The 12,502-nt window shown below is 45.9% G+C and overlaps 1 protein-coding gene across 1 annotated transcript in view; it reads left to right on the forward strand.

The window, feature by feature from the left end:
• Positions 1-12,502, forward strand: part of LOC127525987 (spermatogenesis-associated protein 7-like) — a 40,172-nt gene that overhangs the window by 7,694 nt on the left and 19,976 nt on the right. The window contains exons 3-4 of the mRNA XM_051919654.1: positions 4,314-4,406; positions 10,434-10,481. Of these exons, the coding sequence (XP_051775614.1) occupies positions 4,314-4,406; positions 10,434-10,481 (141 nt within the window). The remainder of the gene's footprint in view (positions 1-4,313; positions 4,407-10,433; positions 10,482-12,502) is intronic.

A 12,502-nucleotide genomic window follows, 5' to 3' on the forward strand; every position in this document is an offset into this window, starting at 1 on the left:
AATGCCCCGTCAGTGCTCCCATACCACAGTCATTTTTTTCCCACTCTATTGTTTCTCGCAGATTGGCACCCATGCCAGTCCCTTGATGATAGCAGGTGGGCTGAAATTCATCAGCAGGCACCCCCTCACCTCTCTGACTTTGTCAGTTGTATTCTTTTCAGACACACCACGTATTTAATGGTGGTAAACGATTCCTTTCATGAATCGGGCAGCCTGTGAGTACAAGCTACACCCTGAGTGCTGAAGACACCGGCTTTACATTTCATTAAATTTCACTCCACGGCCATAGATAAGGAGCCTGAATCGGTCGGGTCAGCAGGTTGTACCTGAAGAACCTCATGACTTCTGCTCTTCTCCTCATTTCTTCTCAAATGTTTATCAGATAAATCACCTCACAGCCGACTCAATGGCTAATTTCAAGTGAATTGAATGACCTGCAGCTTTCCTTAATTCTCACTTTGTAAAGCCTAAAGGCGAGCAGATCGTATTCCTGCAGCTCCTGCTACGTTCTCACATTACAGCGTTCACCTGCCTCTGAAACAGACGAACGGAGGAGCCCAGGCGCGGCCCATCTCTGTATCGTGTTCGGTGCTCGATGAATTCTTTAATGTGATACCACAGGGACAGGTGACACACAATCCAGCCAGCTGGCCTGCTCACTCCTCAGTTCAGGAGTGTCTTTCGATGGCTCGCCGATAAGCAGAACGCCCATCACACGCCTTGTTGTCTTGGGCTCAGAAAGAAGACACCAGGAGAAAATGTATAAATGGATTACAACAATAACTTAAAAGAGAGCACAAGGATACGCGAGCATAAATGATGTGTCGTTAACCTCGTCAGCGTTTTGTTTACCCCCAGAAAAATGAGCCGAAAATGTTACATTTTTTTCAGCAAGAAGAAATCTTTTCACGTGTAACAGGAAGCGCACCACCAAAACCCAAACGTCCAAATAAATACAGAAGGCAGGCGTGTGCCGTGCTGAGGCAGATCTCGTCCTGAGTGGGACGTGTTTTGAGTCCGTCACCAATGTGCAGCCCGATGTCAATGCCTGACCTGCGTGAGTGACACTCCCCCTGTGTCATTGTGGCCCACCACTGCCCAAGGCTTAGTGACTTTCACATTTCAAGCTGCATTGTCGTCGTGTCTTCAGTTTTATGTCTTTTTTGTTCATTTTCCATTCTTGAATTGATTACGCACATCATTCTTTTAATTCTCTCTTTCTCTGTGTGCCTTTGTTATGTTCCATGTGTTTTGTGGGTGGTTCCCCAAGTGGTGGGGTCACCTGCCAACCACCAGCAGGTACAGCCCTCCAGCCTATAAATCCAGGGGGGTCTCCCACAGTCCCCTGGCGGCCCAATTCAAATGTGCTAACGAGTGGTGAGCTTACTTGAGTTTATTGAGTTTCTTTGATTTATTGGATTTCTGCTCCGTATTTGAACGATTCTTTGAATGTCTGCATTGGGACGAGTTTGCTTTGGATTGCCTTTGGTGTCACCGGCAGTTCCTTTTTGCTTTGTGTGCTCCTTCAGAGCTTCATTCTTGTTGCAAAGCAGTTTTGTGAAGAATAAATCTTTAATTTATTAAGACTCTGTGTTTGGCCTGTTACTAGCCGGGGTTTGATGGTGGTATCCCCCTCTAGGAGGCACTTTTAGAAGTGTATTTGGGACTGATGTGCTTTGGGACTCCTAGTGTGAACAGGGCTGACGTCTTTCTCGTTCTTCCAATCATTTTGCCTTTTTATGCCACTCTGGAGCTTCATGCCACTGAATTCACCAGGCTTATCACGGTGGTCCAATGACCAATTCACATTGTCGTCACTGTCACTTCATTCAACTTATGGTTCAGTTTCAGTTTGTTCCAGAACTGACTTCACAGCTTTCCGATTACACACCACTGTTTGTTTAAGTTGTAGGCTCCACCCCACTCATGAATATTGATGAGCTACTATAGAGCGGCAAAATGCATAGCATCTTTTTTCAGCATGATGTTATTTTATCCTCTAGATGGCAGCAGAGCGTTATTCAGATATCGTATCATTGCAGCCTAGCACCAGAGACACTCGGGCTTAACCATTTTGACATCAAATTCTGAGCCTGAGAGACACTTGGGGTTAACACTAAGGAGGTTAACCAGGTGTTTGTTGTTACTTACTTCTTTATGGATTGCAAAAGAAAGGAAGCAACCCCATGTGAAGACTGGGGTCTCAGCCCCATTTAGTTATGGCTGGGTAGAGCACCAGATACAGTTGGGACAAGAGTAGAGACCGCCGTGGTGTTGGAGTAACAGAGTTTAAGTTGCCACCTTATAAGTGAATGGCGACTTCCAGGGTTTTGTGTTCTTAAATAGTCATCCCAGCAAAAGGGGAGGGGCATCCACTATGGCACTGAAAGTGACGTCACGCACCTTCTCAAAAACCTTGACGGTGCCTTGACGGTGCCCCCGTAGCACTTGTGTACAACACCATTTATTTGTTTCCTCATTTATTTATTTCACAACGTGAAGAGTAACATTTTCACCTGTCAAGGTTGAGACTCTAAGCTCTAGAGTTTACTCCAAAGTGAGAATGGTTGGTAGAGACGGTGCCAATTTTCAGCCATCAAGTTCTTATTTTCATATGAGCCACAGAAGCACACAATCCTAACGCTGGGCACATCTACGAGCCGCACTGAGCCGAGATTCTGCATGTCCTCCACACGCTACGTTTAAATGACGAGTGGGCAGCAAATCATGAGCTTACCGCACGCTGACTACTCGACTCTCACAACGGATGTACTGAAAGAAGTCGCTGGTCTGGTAAGAGCAGAATTGCAATGGACACCCCGAAGTCACAAATGATAATTAAAAACGTAGAAGAAGTTTCATTTTATGGTGATGTGTCTAATTGAACATCACATGCATATGCCTATGAATGCAGTGTAGGATTATGGGAGTCGAGGGCCTGTCCCAGCAGCACCATGCACAGTCTTGATTGGGGTGCCAGCCAATTAGAGTTACGGGTCAGAAGGCGAGCCTTTTAAATAAATTGTCGTTGCCCTGATGTGAGCCTCACCACAATTTGATCACAGAGGTCCACGGAGAGCTCCTTGGACTTCATGGCTTGGCGTTTGTCCCAACATGCAGTGTGAACTTGTGGGACCTTCTCCATGGAGGGAGGGACACGTGTGCCTTTCTAAATGGCCCAATCAGCTCTGTTTTGTGGTCATCACCAATGTGTCACTCTTGACCAATGGCCGTGCCGTACTCTTCATGCTTGCTTTTTCCATTTCAAAGCATTTGCTATAAACGTTGGTGGATTGTCTGACATCCAAGAGTTTGGATAAATGAAATAACAAAAGCAAAATCTTCACAAATGGAAAGGAAGTCTCAGTTCCAGTTACTCGTTTGGTTTTCAGCTTCATCATTTGGGCTTTGGGGTGGCATGGTGGTGCAGTGGGTAGCGCTGCCGCCTCACAGTAAGGAGACCTGTCTGGGTTCGCTTCCCGGGTCCTCCCTGTGAGGAGTTTTCATGTTCTCCCCATGTATGTGTGGATTTCCTCCCACAGTCCAAAGACATGCAGGTTTGGTGCATTGGCGATTCTAAATTGTCCTTGGGGTGTGTGCCCTGCGGTGAACTGGCGCCCTGCCCAGGGTTTGTTTCCCCCTGTGTTTGCTGGGATTGGCTCCAGTGGACCCCCGTGACCCTGTAGTTAGGATATAATGGATGGATGGATTTGGGCTTTGCTTCTGGTTTTGTTCTCTGGCTTCACACGTCTTTATTTTTATTCCTCCTTTGACCAAATCTGCACATGCATCGTGTATCTTCATGATTAAGGAAACGATCCTGCCGGCCCTCCTTGGCCATCTCCTAATCCTCCTTCTTCTATGCCACTGCAGAGACTCTGAGCTCCGTCAAATCAGCCTGAGCGTCTGTGCTCTTTTATGAAGCATGGAGGTGTCTCCATGTTTAATGCCCACAGGATTCTTTGGTTCAAACACACACAAGCTAATGCCATGTCCTTATGAAATATGCATTAATCAAAGCTTGTTGTCCACAATTCTGTGCCGAAGGTAATCTTAGCCGTTTAACACAAAGCTCTGCTTCCGTTCCTGTTTAGAGGTGAATAAGAACTTTGATTCAAATCGTAACAAATCAGCAGCCCCTTGACTTTCACCGCGTCTAGCAACTGGTTTTTGTATTTTTTGTGGTGGGATGTTAAAGACAACAATTCAGAATTCCCAATGTGAGGCTGTGATGGTTGGATGGATTTGTAATTCCCACCGAGGGGGCTTTATGGGTTTGAATTCATGTCTCCTTATTTTGGTTCTTTCTACAGCCTTTTGCTCCGGGTCGTCCTGCTCACTTTCTGCTCAGCACCTCATTCAGGACAACATGAGAGCGCATTACCAGAAGGTTCTGTCGGCCAAAGGTAAGCCACGGCCTGGAAGTGCAGTGCAGGGAGCTTGGGGGACAGGACGGTGATGGACATGCCAACGTTGTGTTTCTCTCATTCTTATTATGAAGCATCCTGTAACCGATGGGGATGAGGGCTTCTTGATTTATAATTTATTTATAAAAATGTTTTCATGCCGGTGCTTCACTTCAACACCAGCTTAGTTTTCATGGGTGCTGCCATTTTTTTTAACATTGCTAATGAAATGGGTCGCGAGCTCTGACGTCATGTCTGAGAGGTGATAAAAGGTCCACACCAGGCGGTTCCTAGCCGTCTGAGATGACCATTTTCTTCCTTTCCGTGTTCCTTGGTAATGGACTTTGGACTTTGATTTAGGGTTTTGTTCTGTTTTTGCTCTCCCACTTGTGACTTTTTCGTGTATTTTTTTTTATCTGCGTCCATTTTTTTTTGTAGCAGGAAAGTTTGGGGCTGAAAAAGCAGGTGGGCTTGCTTACTCTATGACCCAGCTGAACTGGCATCTGGCATTTGGAGGATTTTGGTTTCTGCCATCTCCTTCTGGTAGAACAGTGACGGGACAAAGAATTAGGAATACGGTGCGGTGTAAGAGCTGACCAATCTGGGAGGACTAAGAGGAGCGGGGCAGGCCGGGTGTCTCGACTGAGAGGAGATCCGTGACCATCTGGAGGGACTACACAGGGGGTCTCAGCCAGAGCAGTGCTTTCATTTAGCCATTAAGGAAAGGAAGGAAGCCATCAAACTCCTCTCCCAGTTTGTCACATTTCTAACTTGCTTATTCGTTTCTTGACGGTTTTCTATATTTGGGATTTGTTTTAAGGTAATTGTTATTTATTTATCTTATTGTTATAAAAGAAAGCGACCAAAGCCAAATCACCATCAGCGCAAAATATGTACACAAAGGAGAAACAAAAGTGAAAAACATTACAAGAATTAAACAAAGTGACTTCCAATAACTGGGAGCACCCAAAATCTCAGGGGAGTAGCTGGAGTGCGCTGTTGATTTTCCTCTTTTCATGTTCACTTCATAACACAGTATATCACACGTCACTCCCATTTATCCGTTCTTACTCATCACTGGTCACTTTTCATTTTCAGATTTTTTAAGCAAAACCAATCACAGTAGCGTAGTCGGCAGGATTAAAGGCAGGGTGGCCAAAGTTAAAATATCATTCAAGTAAAGCCATCAGTTTATTAAAATGTGTACGAAATACAAATGCTTTCTCAAGGGACGTTTTCTTCAAAATGTACAAGCAACAGGAGGGCTGCGGTACCAGATGGGGTCTGAGGGATCCCATTACAGCAGGCCATTACTGGCTCACTCAAGGCCAATGTAGAGTCTACACGAGTAAATAAATCAAAGTTGGTGTTCGACTGTCACTACTGGCCACCAAACATGTGTGTGTTCTACCTGACAGAGACTTAGGCAGGTAAAATATCGTAAGTAGAGCCAGGAGATGGACAAGACTGCAAAACTGCAGCCATTCATATTAGGAAGGCTTAGTACCAAAAGTCAAGATAAACCAACCTGCAGATCCCCCAAATTAGGAGAGTTTTCAAACCAGTGCACATACTGCCATAGCACAAGTGTTCTGATTGGTCCAGAATCTTGGATCTTTGATGACGCTGATCTTTATATCATCGTGTGGCATGGAGCCGTGGCTTTGGGTGGGAACAACAGCAATGGAAACCAAACACAATGTTACCTAAAGTTGTGTTGACACCAAGACGCAAAAATATGTTTAGGAAGTAACCTTGAATTACAAAGTAATTCAAGAAATCAATTCAGTATCTTTAAAAACCATAAACAGATTAAAACAGCATGGAACAGACCAGGAGAAAATAATTGAAAAGTTTCAGATCATAACATTGTGACCCTTACCAATCCTGGCCCAGGAGACGACTGAGAGATGGGAAATTCCTCGGACAGTTCAGCAGGCAATTTTCTGGAACGTCTAAGGTGAAAGGAGCAAATGTAGAAAACGATAACTGACCCTGAGTCTACCGACAATAACGGGTATCCTCGGAACAACAAACAACCCCTTTACGAAAATCTGGGTACGCAGAAAGTCATGTGAGGCCACGTGTCGTCATATGGCTGTCCACAGGTACGAAGACCAAACCTGGGATGAACCTCGAACGATCACATCTGACCATCAACGTCGTCGTTCCAAGCACGTCTGCAGCCTGAGGAGCGGGGCGTGGCTGGACGTTAGGGGCGGAGCTAAATGTTGGTGACGCACGACCCCAGGGCTCAGTCCAGATAAGTCAAGCAGGCCGCTTACATTCTTTCTTGAATTATTTTCTGTAGCGCCGCTTTAAAAAAGATTGTGAACGAACAAGAAAAGCCCAAGAAAGACCAAAAGGTTATTGCTCTGAATGTGAAACTTGAAGCGACAATTCAGGTAAACGGATTTATCAAACTGTTTTTAATGAAGGGAGAATGTCTCATTAGGGCTTGTCTCGATGACTGCTGTTATCATTGAACTAAATCTGTCAGTTTTCAGGTTTGTTTTGCTTCTATCTGAGCAAAAATGGAGGTCATGTTTTGGGGGCCTGGACATGCTACAAAATGAATAGTAATTATGTGTTCACGTTTCAGAAACTCAGCGTATGCACGGATCTTTAGGAACGGATTAGCTTAGCAAAGCAGGGGCAGCCTGCAATAAGGAGGCCATTACTTTGATTATCAACAAGTGGCGTTGATGGCAGAAACAGTCAGCGGATGGCCGTTCTGATAGAAGGTCGTTCCTAGTGAAGTGTTTCACGCTGCAGGCTGGAGACGCTGCCCGCTGTTTCTAAGCCCAGGTGGGACGTAACGCGCTCCCTGATGTTTGCCAGTTTTTTTGTTTCCGCTAAGTATCACAGTCAAGTCATTAGTGCCACTTATCCCAGTTATGGAGGCTTCGCTCATTACCTCCCAACATCCTGCAGCTTTCCCGTTGGGCGCCTTGATTACTGTGAAATGTCACACAGGTCATCGTGGTGACCCACAAACGGCCGAGGGTATAAATCAAAAGGGCCATCTTGTGAGAAAAGCAAAGCCAGTGGTGTGGAATTGCTGGGCCTGACTTAAAATGGTTTGACTTCCAGAATAAAAAGGAAGCTTGTTTTAGTAAGAAGCACAAGTTCTTTACTTTTATTTACCTAAAACCATTTCTTAGCTCAGAATGATGGATCAAACATCAACAAAAAGCAGGCAAGTTGCCATTGATAAAATAAGAAGCAAATGAACGAAAAGCTAAACTAAAGGTGTTGTCTTGGGCCTACGCACAGAATCAGCGTTCCACCTCTCAGGTCTGGGAAGCCAGAGCCAACTCCAGCAGCACTGCGTGAAAGGTAGGATGCCAGCCGATCTCTGGACACTCTCACGCACAAACCCAGCTTTCATCATATTGGCCCATAATGATGGTAGTCAATTAACACAATGCAGGCATCTCTGATCAGAGAGTTAGTGGAAACAGCCCCCAGCTGGAAGGAGCAGCAGTTAAAATGAACAATGCCCATTATGACAGAATCAGTCTCAGCGCACGAGAAAAAGTTTGGGGCAGCCACCCGTCTATTGTCTCTGGCTGCAGAAGGGTTTGAAAATAGACACTGATGTGCATGTGTGGGAGCTCCAGTCTTGGTACCGGAGGCGGAAGTGACGTCAGTCTTGGCACTGGAACCGGAGGTGACGTCAGTCTTGGCACCGGAAGTGACGTTGTCGATGTTGAATCGGATAGGCTTTCCCATATTTGTCCTGCAGAGACAACAGAAGTAGGCTTAGCGCACCCTGCCACCCTCTGGCCTGGCAGGTAAGTACCTTCACTTGGTCCACTCAGCTTCCTCCTAATCGCACGTGTGTGACACCGTGTAATGGCGGCACACTGGGTAGGGGGGGCTGTATGATAGAGAAGTAGTGAGTTGCCTCGTGAGAGCTCCCCCTAGTGGCTTCATAGTCCTCAACTGACAGGGCTGACAGCTCACATCAGAATTCCCTGGCACCCCTAAGTGAGTGCCACCAGCAGCACCCTTATGCTGCGTTCACGTGCTGTCGGACAAAACGGTAAACCCGAGTCCCCAAGTCAAATATTCAACATCAATGCCCTGCAGACTCGAAGCTACAAGTTTGACATTTTCAAGAAAACAAAGCCACCCTGAAATTGTCTGAGTTGTGGCGTAACACTGACCTTTCACCTTAATGCCATACCATACCATTGTCTAAGCCCACTTAACCCTGAGCAGGGTATGGGGGAGCTGGAGCCCATCCTAGCAGGCATGGGGTGTAAGGCAGGAACAATCCATCACCTTAGTCAATTGCATAAAATAAAAAATACAACCTACTTTTGTGATTGAATTGCATTTCTCACAAAGTGATACACATCTTGCTACATTTCATTAGGTTTTTATTCCCACTTAAAAATAAAGTTTCTCTTTTATTGTTTTTTAACAAATCCACAGCGACTTCGAGGATCTCTGAAAGGTCCTGTCGTGAACTCGGAGCCCCAGCGTCCCAATAAGCACTTTCAAAAAATGCCCACTGCATCAAACTCTGGCAAATAATAAGGGCAAGCGCTAAATCTTTATAAAATAAAAAGTTTATTCCCACAAAATGCTCTTCAATAACAATGAAGCTCCGTGGAGCACGAGAAGCAAAAGAATTGCCAAAAAACACCAAAACAATCCAATGGACACAAAGTCCTAATACAGACATCCAGAAATGAAGGTGAAAAATGAAATACACCAAAGGCACAAGCATAGCAAAAGCACAATCAAGTCACCGACTTCTGAATGTGTGCACAATGAACCACCAGGAACTTTGAAAGACCCTCCAGATCTACAGGGCAGAGGGCAGTTCCTGGTAGTTATATCACAGGGGACCCCACTTCTTGCCATTCCTGGCTTCATGCCCACCAAACATGCCACCAATCGTACTAGACGGTGTAAATAAGAAGTCAAGTAGAAACAGCTTTGGGGTTCCAACTGGGAGATCCCATTTAATTTGTGTTTCATACAAGAAGTCAGTCAGTCAGTCATTATCCAACCCGCTATATCCTAACTACAGGGTCACGGGGGTCTGCTGGAGCCAATCCCAGCCAACACAGGGCACAAGGCAGGAACAAATCCCCGGGCAGGGCGCCAGCCCACCGCACACCCACACACCAAGCATACACTATTTAGGAACGCCAATGCACCTAACCTGCATGACTGTAGGAGGAAACCCACACAGACATGGGGAGAACGTGCAAACTCCACGCAGGGAGGACCCGGGAAGCAAACCCACATCTCCTTACTGCGAGGCAGCAGTGCTACCACTGCGCCACCATGTCGCCCTTCATGCAAGGAGACAGATGGAAAACTCTCCAAAAACGATGATTTTGTCCAAATTGCTCAAGAACTGCAGGGTCGTCTTTCTTGCTCAGGATCTGCCAATCGAATGACACTCTTTTGCTGGTCACATGGTGTTTTATTTTGGAGCTGGAGGTGAGGTGCGGTGGAGTCAACTGCTGTTCCTCATTCTAAAGAGGACCGCGAAGATTGGGAGATGAAACATTCTACTCCATTGCTACCTCAGTGCCCACTGAGAGACTCACCAAGCCTGTGTGAATAACAATAGGCTGCCAGACAGCACAATTTCGCTACTATGATGTGATCGAGATTGAATTCCAAAAGATTATAAAGGTAGAAAGGGTGAAAGGAACACTGACGGGCAAGTGGTTTACTTGATAGTGAAATTCTGAGTGGAGAACCAGGAGAAAAACCACCCTGAGCACACTTCGATGTCCACTTTGAAGCATTCTAGGCTAGTGGCAAACTCACCTTCAGGTTCAAAATACCGCGTGTCATTTGACTTTGAGCAAATCGTCTTGGGTGTGACCCACAGATTACTTCTCGAGGTGTGTGTGTGTAACCTTAGTCAATCAAACCACCAACTTGAACTCGCGTCTAGGAGACCAGATAAGAGGATTTCCTTACTAAGTCTTTAAACAGCCGTCTAGTCCAAGCCGACTGCGTCTATTAACTGAGTTGTCTCTCTTTTCACAGCTGCCGTCGACTCTTCTGTTCCAAAGACTCTCCTCACCAGTGTCAAATGTGAGTGCTTTTTACCTTCTTCTTTAATAAATCTCTTTTCATGTTGTGTCCCCATTAATGGTGCTGTGGAGCAGGAATATTTGTAGCTAACAGTAGCGTGCCCACAAAAGTAATAAAATCAGAAACTGAAAGCCTTTTTTAAAAACGTACTTACCTTGTAAACGCGCTAAATTCCTCCCTCAATAAAACATTGAAGAGGTGGATGAGGATACGCCATCACTAGAGGTGAGAGTAGGCAGGTAAGTCTTGTGCATTCATTCTTAACTGATTGTACAATTCTTGTTATATTCCATTTCGATTTTCTCATTCCCAAAGATGTTTCCAAATGGCGGACATTCATTCCTGTCCACTGGCAGCTGTTGAAATGGTTTAAATCGACTTTTCACCGTCGTCCAGGCCACGTTTATTTTGCCATTCTGGGAGTGTGACGTCACTCACGCGACAGGGTCACATTTTTGATCTATCACACTTTGAGCTTGTGGAGATCTTAAAAGTCTTTTCTCACGTTTATTTTCCAATTCTAGAATGTTTTGGTTGTGTTATTTTCCAGTTTGTGGTTTTCGTATTGGGATTCAGGGACCGTTGTTTGAATTCCCAGTTCTGATCTTACTTTGTTAATTCAGTTCATCTCCTCTCTCAGTCCTTAAATCCTTCCTCTCCTCTCGCTGGCTCTTTATTCATCCCAACGGTGAGAAGGTGCAGACCTGCGGTGTGTTTCGTCAGGCCCTCGAGTGTCTTGCTTGTCTCCACTGAAGTGTTTTCCCCTTCCATCAATAAATCTCTTTTAACAGATTTGTGGGGCAGCTGGGTGCCATTCTAGCTTTGGCGTCTGCTCAAGATCGCCCCCTTGAGGTCGTACATGGCTGTGGGTGCACCGCCATGAGCAGGGAGTGTTCGATCTTAACTTTCTTGATTTAGAGTCAAGTGCATCACCACCCGCTTCTACAGTGAAATATCTCAGCTGCTTTGAGGGCACTTAGTGCCACTGAGCTCAAGGTCATCCTGAGAATGAACTTACTGCTGATCTGCCGGATGAAACTTCAATTTAAGGAAATCATTTGCTCCATAAATCAGCCTTTTGAAGTGTATGTCCCTTCGCCCTCGACGATGAGAATCTCAGAGTTTTATTCAGTGTTTTATATTATTCCTTCCTAGATGAGGCCATCTAATAGAAACTGTTAAAAGCAGTGACAAAGTTTTGAAGTGTAACGTCTGGTTGATTACACTTTTTGATGGATTCTGTGGTTTTAACAGACGTTCTCCTTGAGGTGAGGGCTCAGGGGATGTGAAAGGCCGCAAAAGCAACGGAGCAGGGGGAAGCACCAATAGGAGGTGAGGCAGCAGGTAGGGCAGGGCTGGGCAATGCTAAGACAAGTGCCAGGGCAGAGAGCAGCACCAACAGGTCCAGCAGGAGGGGTGAGCTGAGGTGGAGGAGATGCACTTGAGCGGGGTGGTGAGGATGTGTCAGCGTGGACTAAACAGAAACAGAGCCTCGGAAGGCCGAGTCAGTTTGCATGAAGTTCCTGGTAGGCTCTGCCTGTGATGGCCTCCCCAGTCCTCGGCTGAGGCAAGGCAGAGAGTCCAGTGTGCCCCCTGTGTGTTAAGAGAGGCACCCTGGGGTGTGTTCTCCTCTGCTGCACCACAACTAGGTGCTGAAGGAGACCGCCAGGACCATCTCCACCATCTCCACCGCCATCTCCCAGCACAGTGTGACCGTATGATGATCAAAAGCAATGGCAGGACTCCCAGGGAGAGTCGTAGACTCGAGATTTTCAGTTGTGTCAACAGTAGTTTGCATGTATGTAACATTTCATGAGGTATTGTTTGGCTCCCCACATTACAGCCACACTTCCTGATGAAAGTTTTGAAACACCATATGACACCACGTTCAGTCGGTTCAGTTTTATTATACATGCAAATGTTCATCAACACCACCTCAGCCAGCTCAGAATAAGGTGTTGTTTTTGGGAGGCCCCACTTTACAACAGATGACCTTTCTGAGACGGCGTATGACCAGGACA

The sequence above is a fragment of the Erpetoichthys calabaricus genome, chromosome 15 (genome assembly GCF_900747795.2).
Source record: "Erpetoichthys calabaricus chromosome 15, fErpCal1.3, whole genome shotgun sequence".
NCBI lineage: Eukaryota > Metazoa > Chordata > Cladistia > Polypteriformes > Polypteridae > Erpetoichthys > Erpetoichthys calabaricus.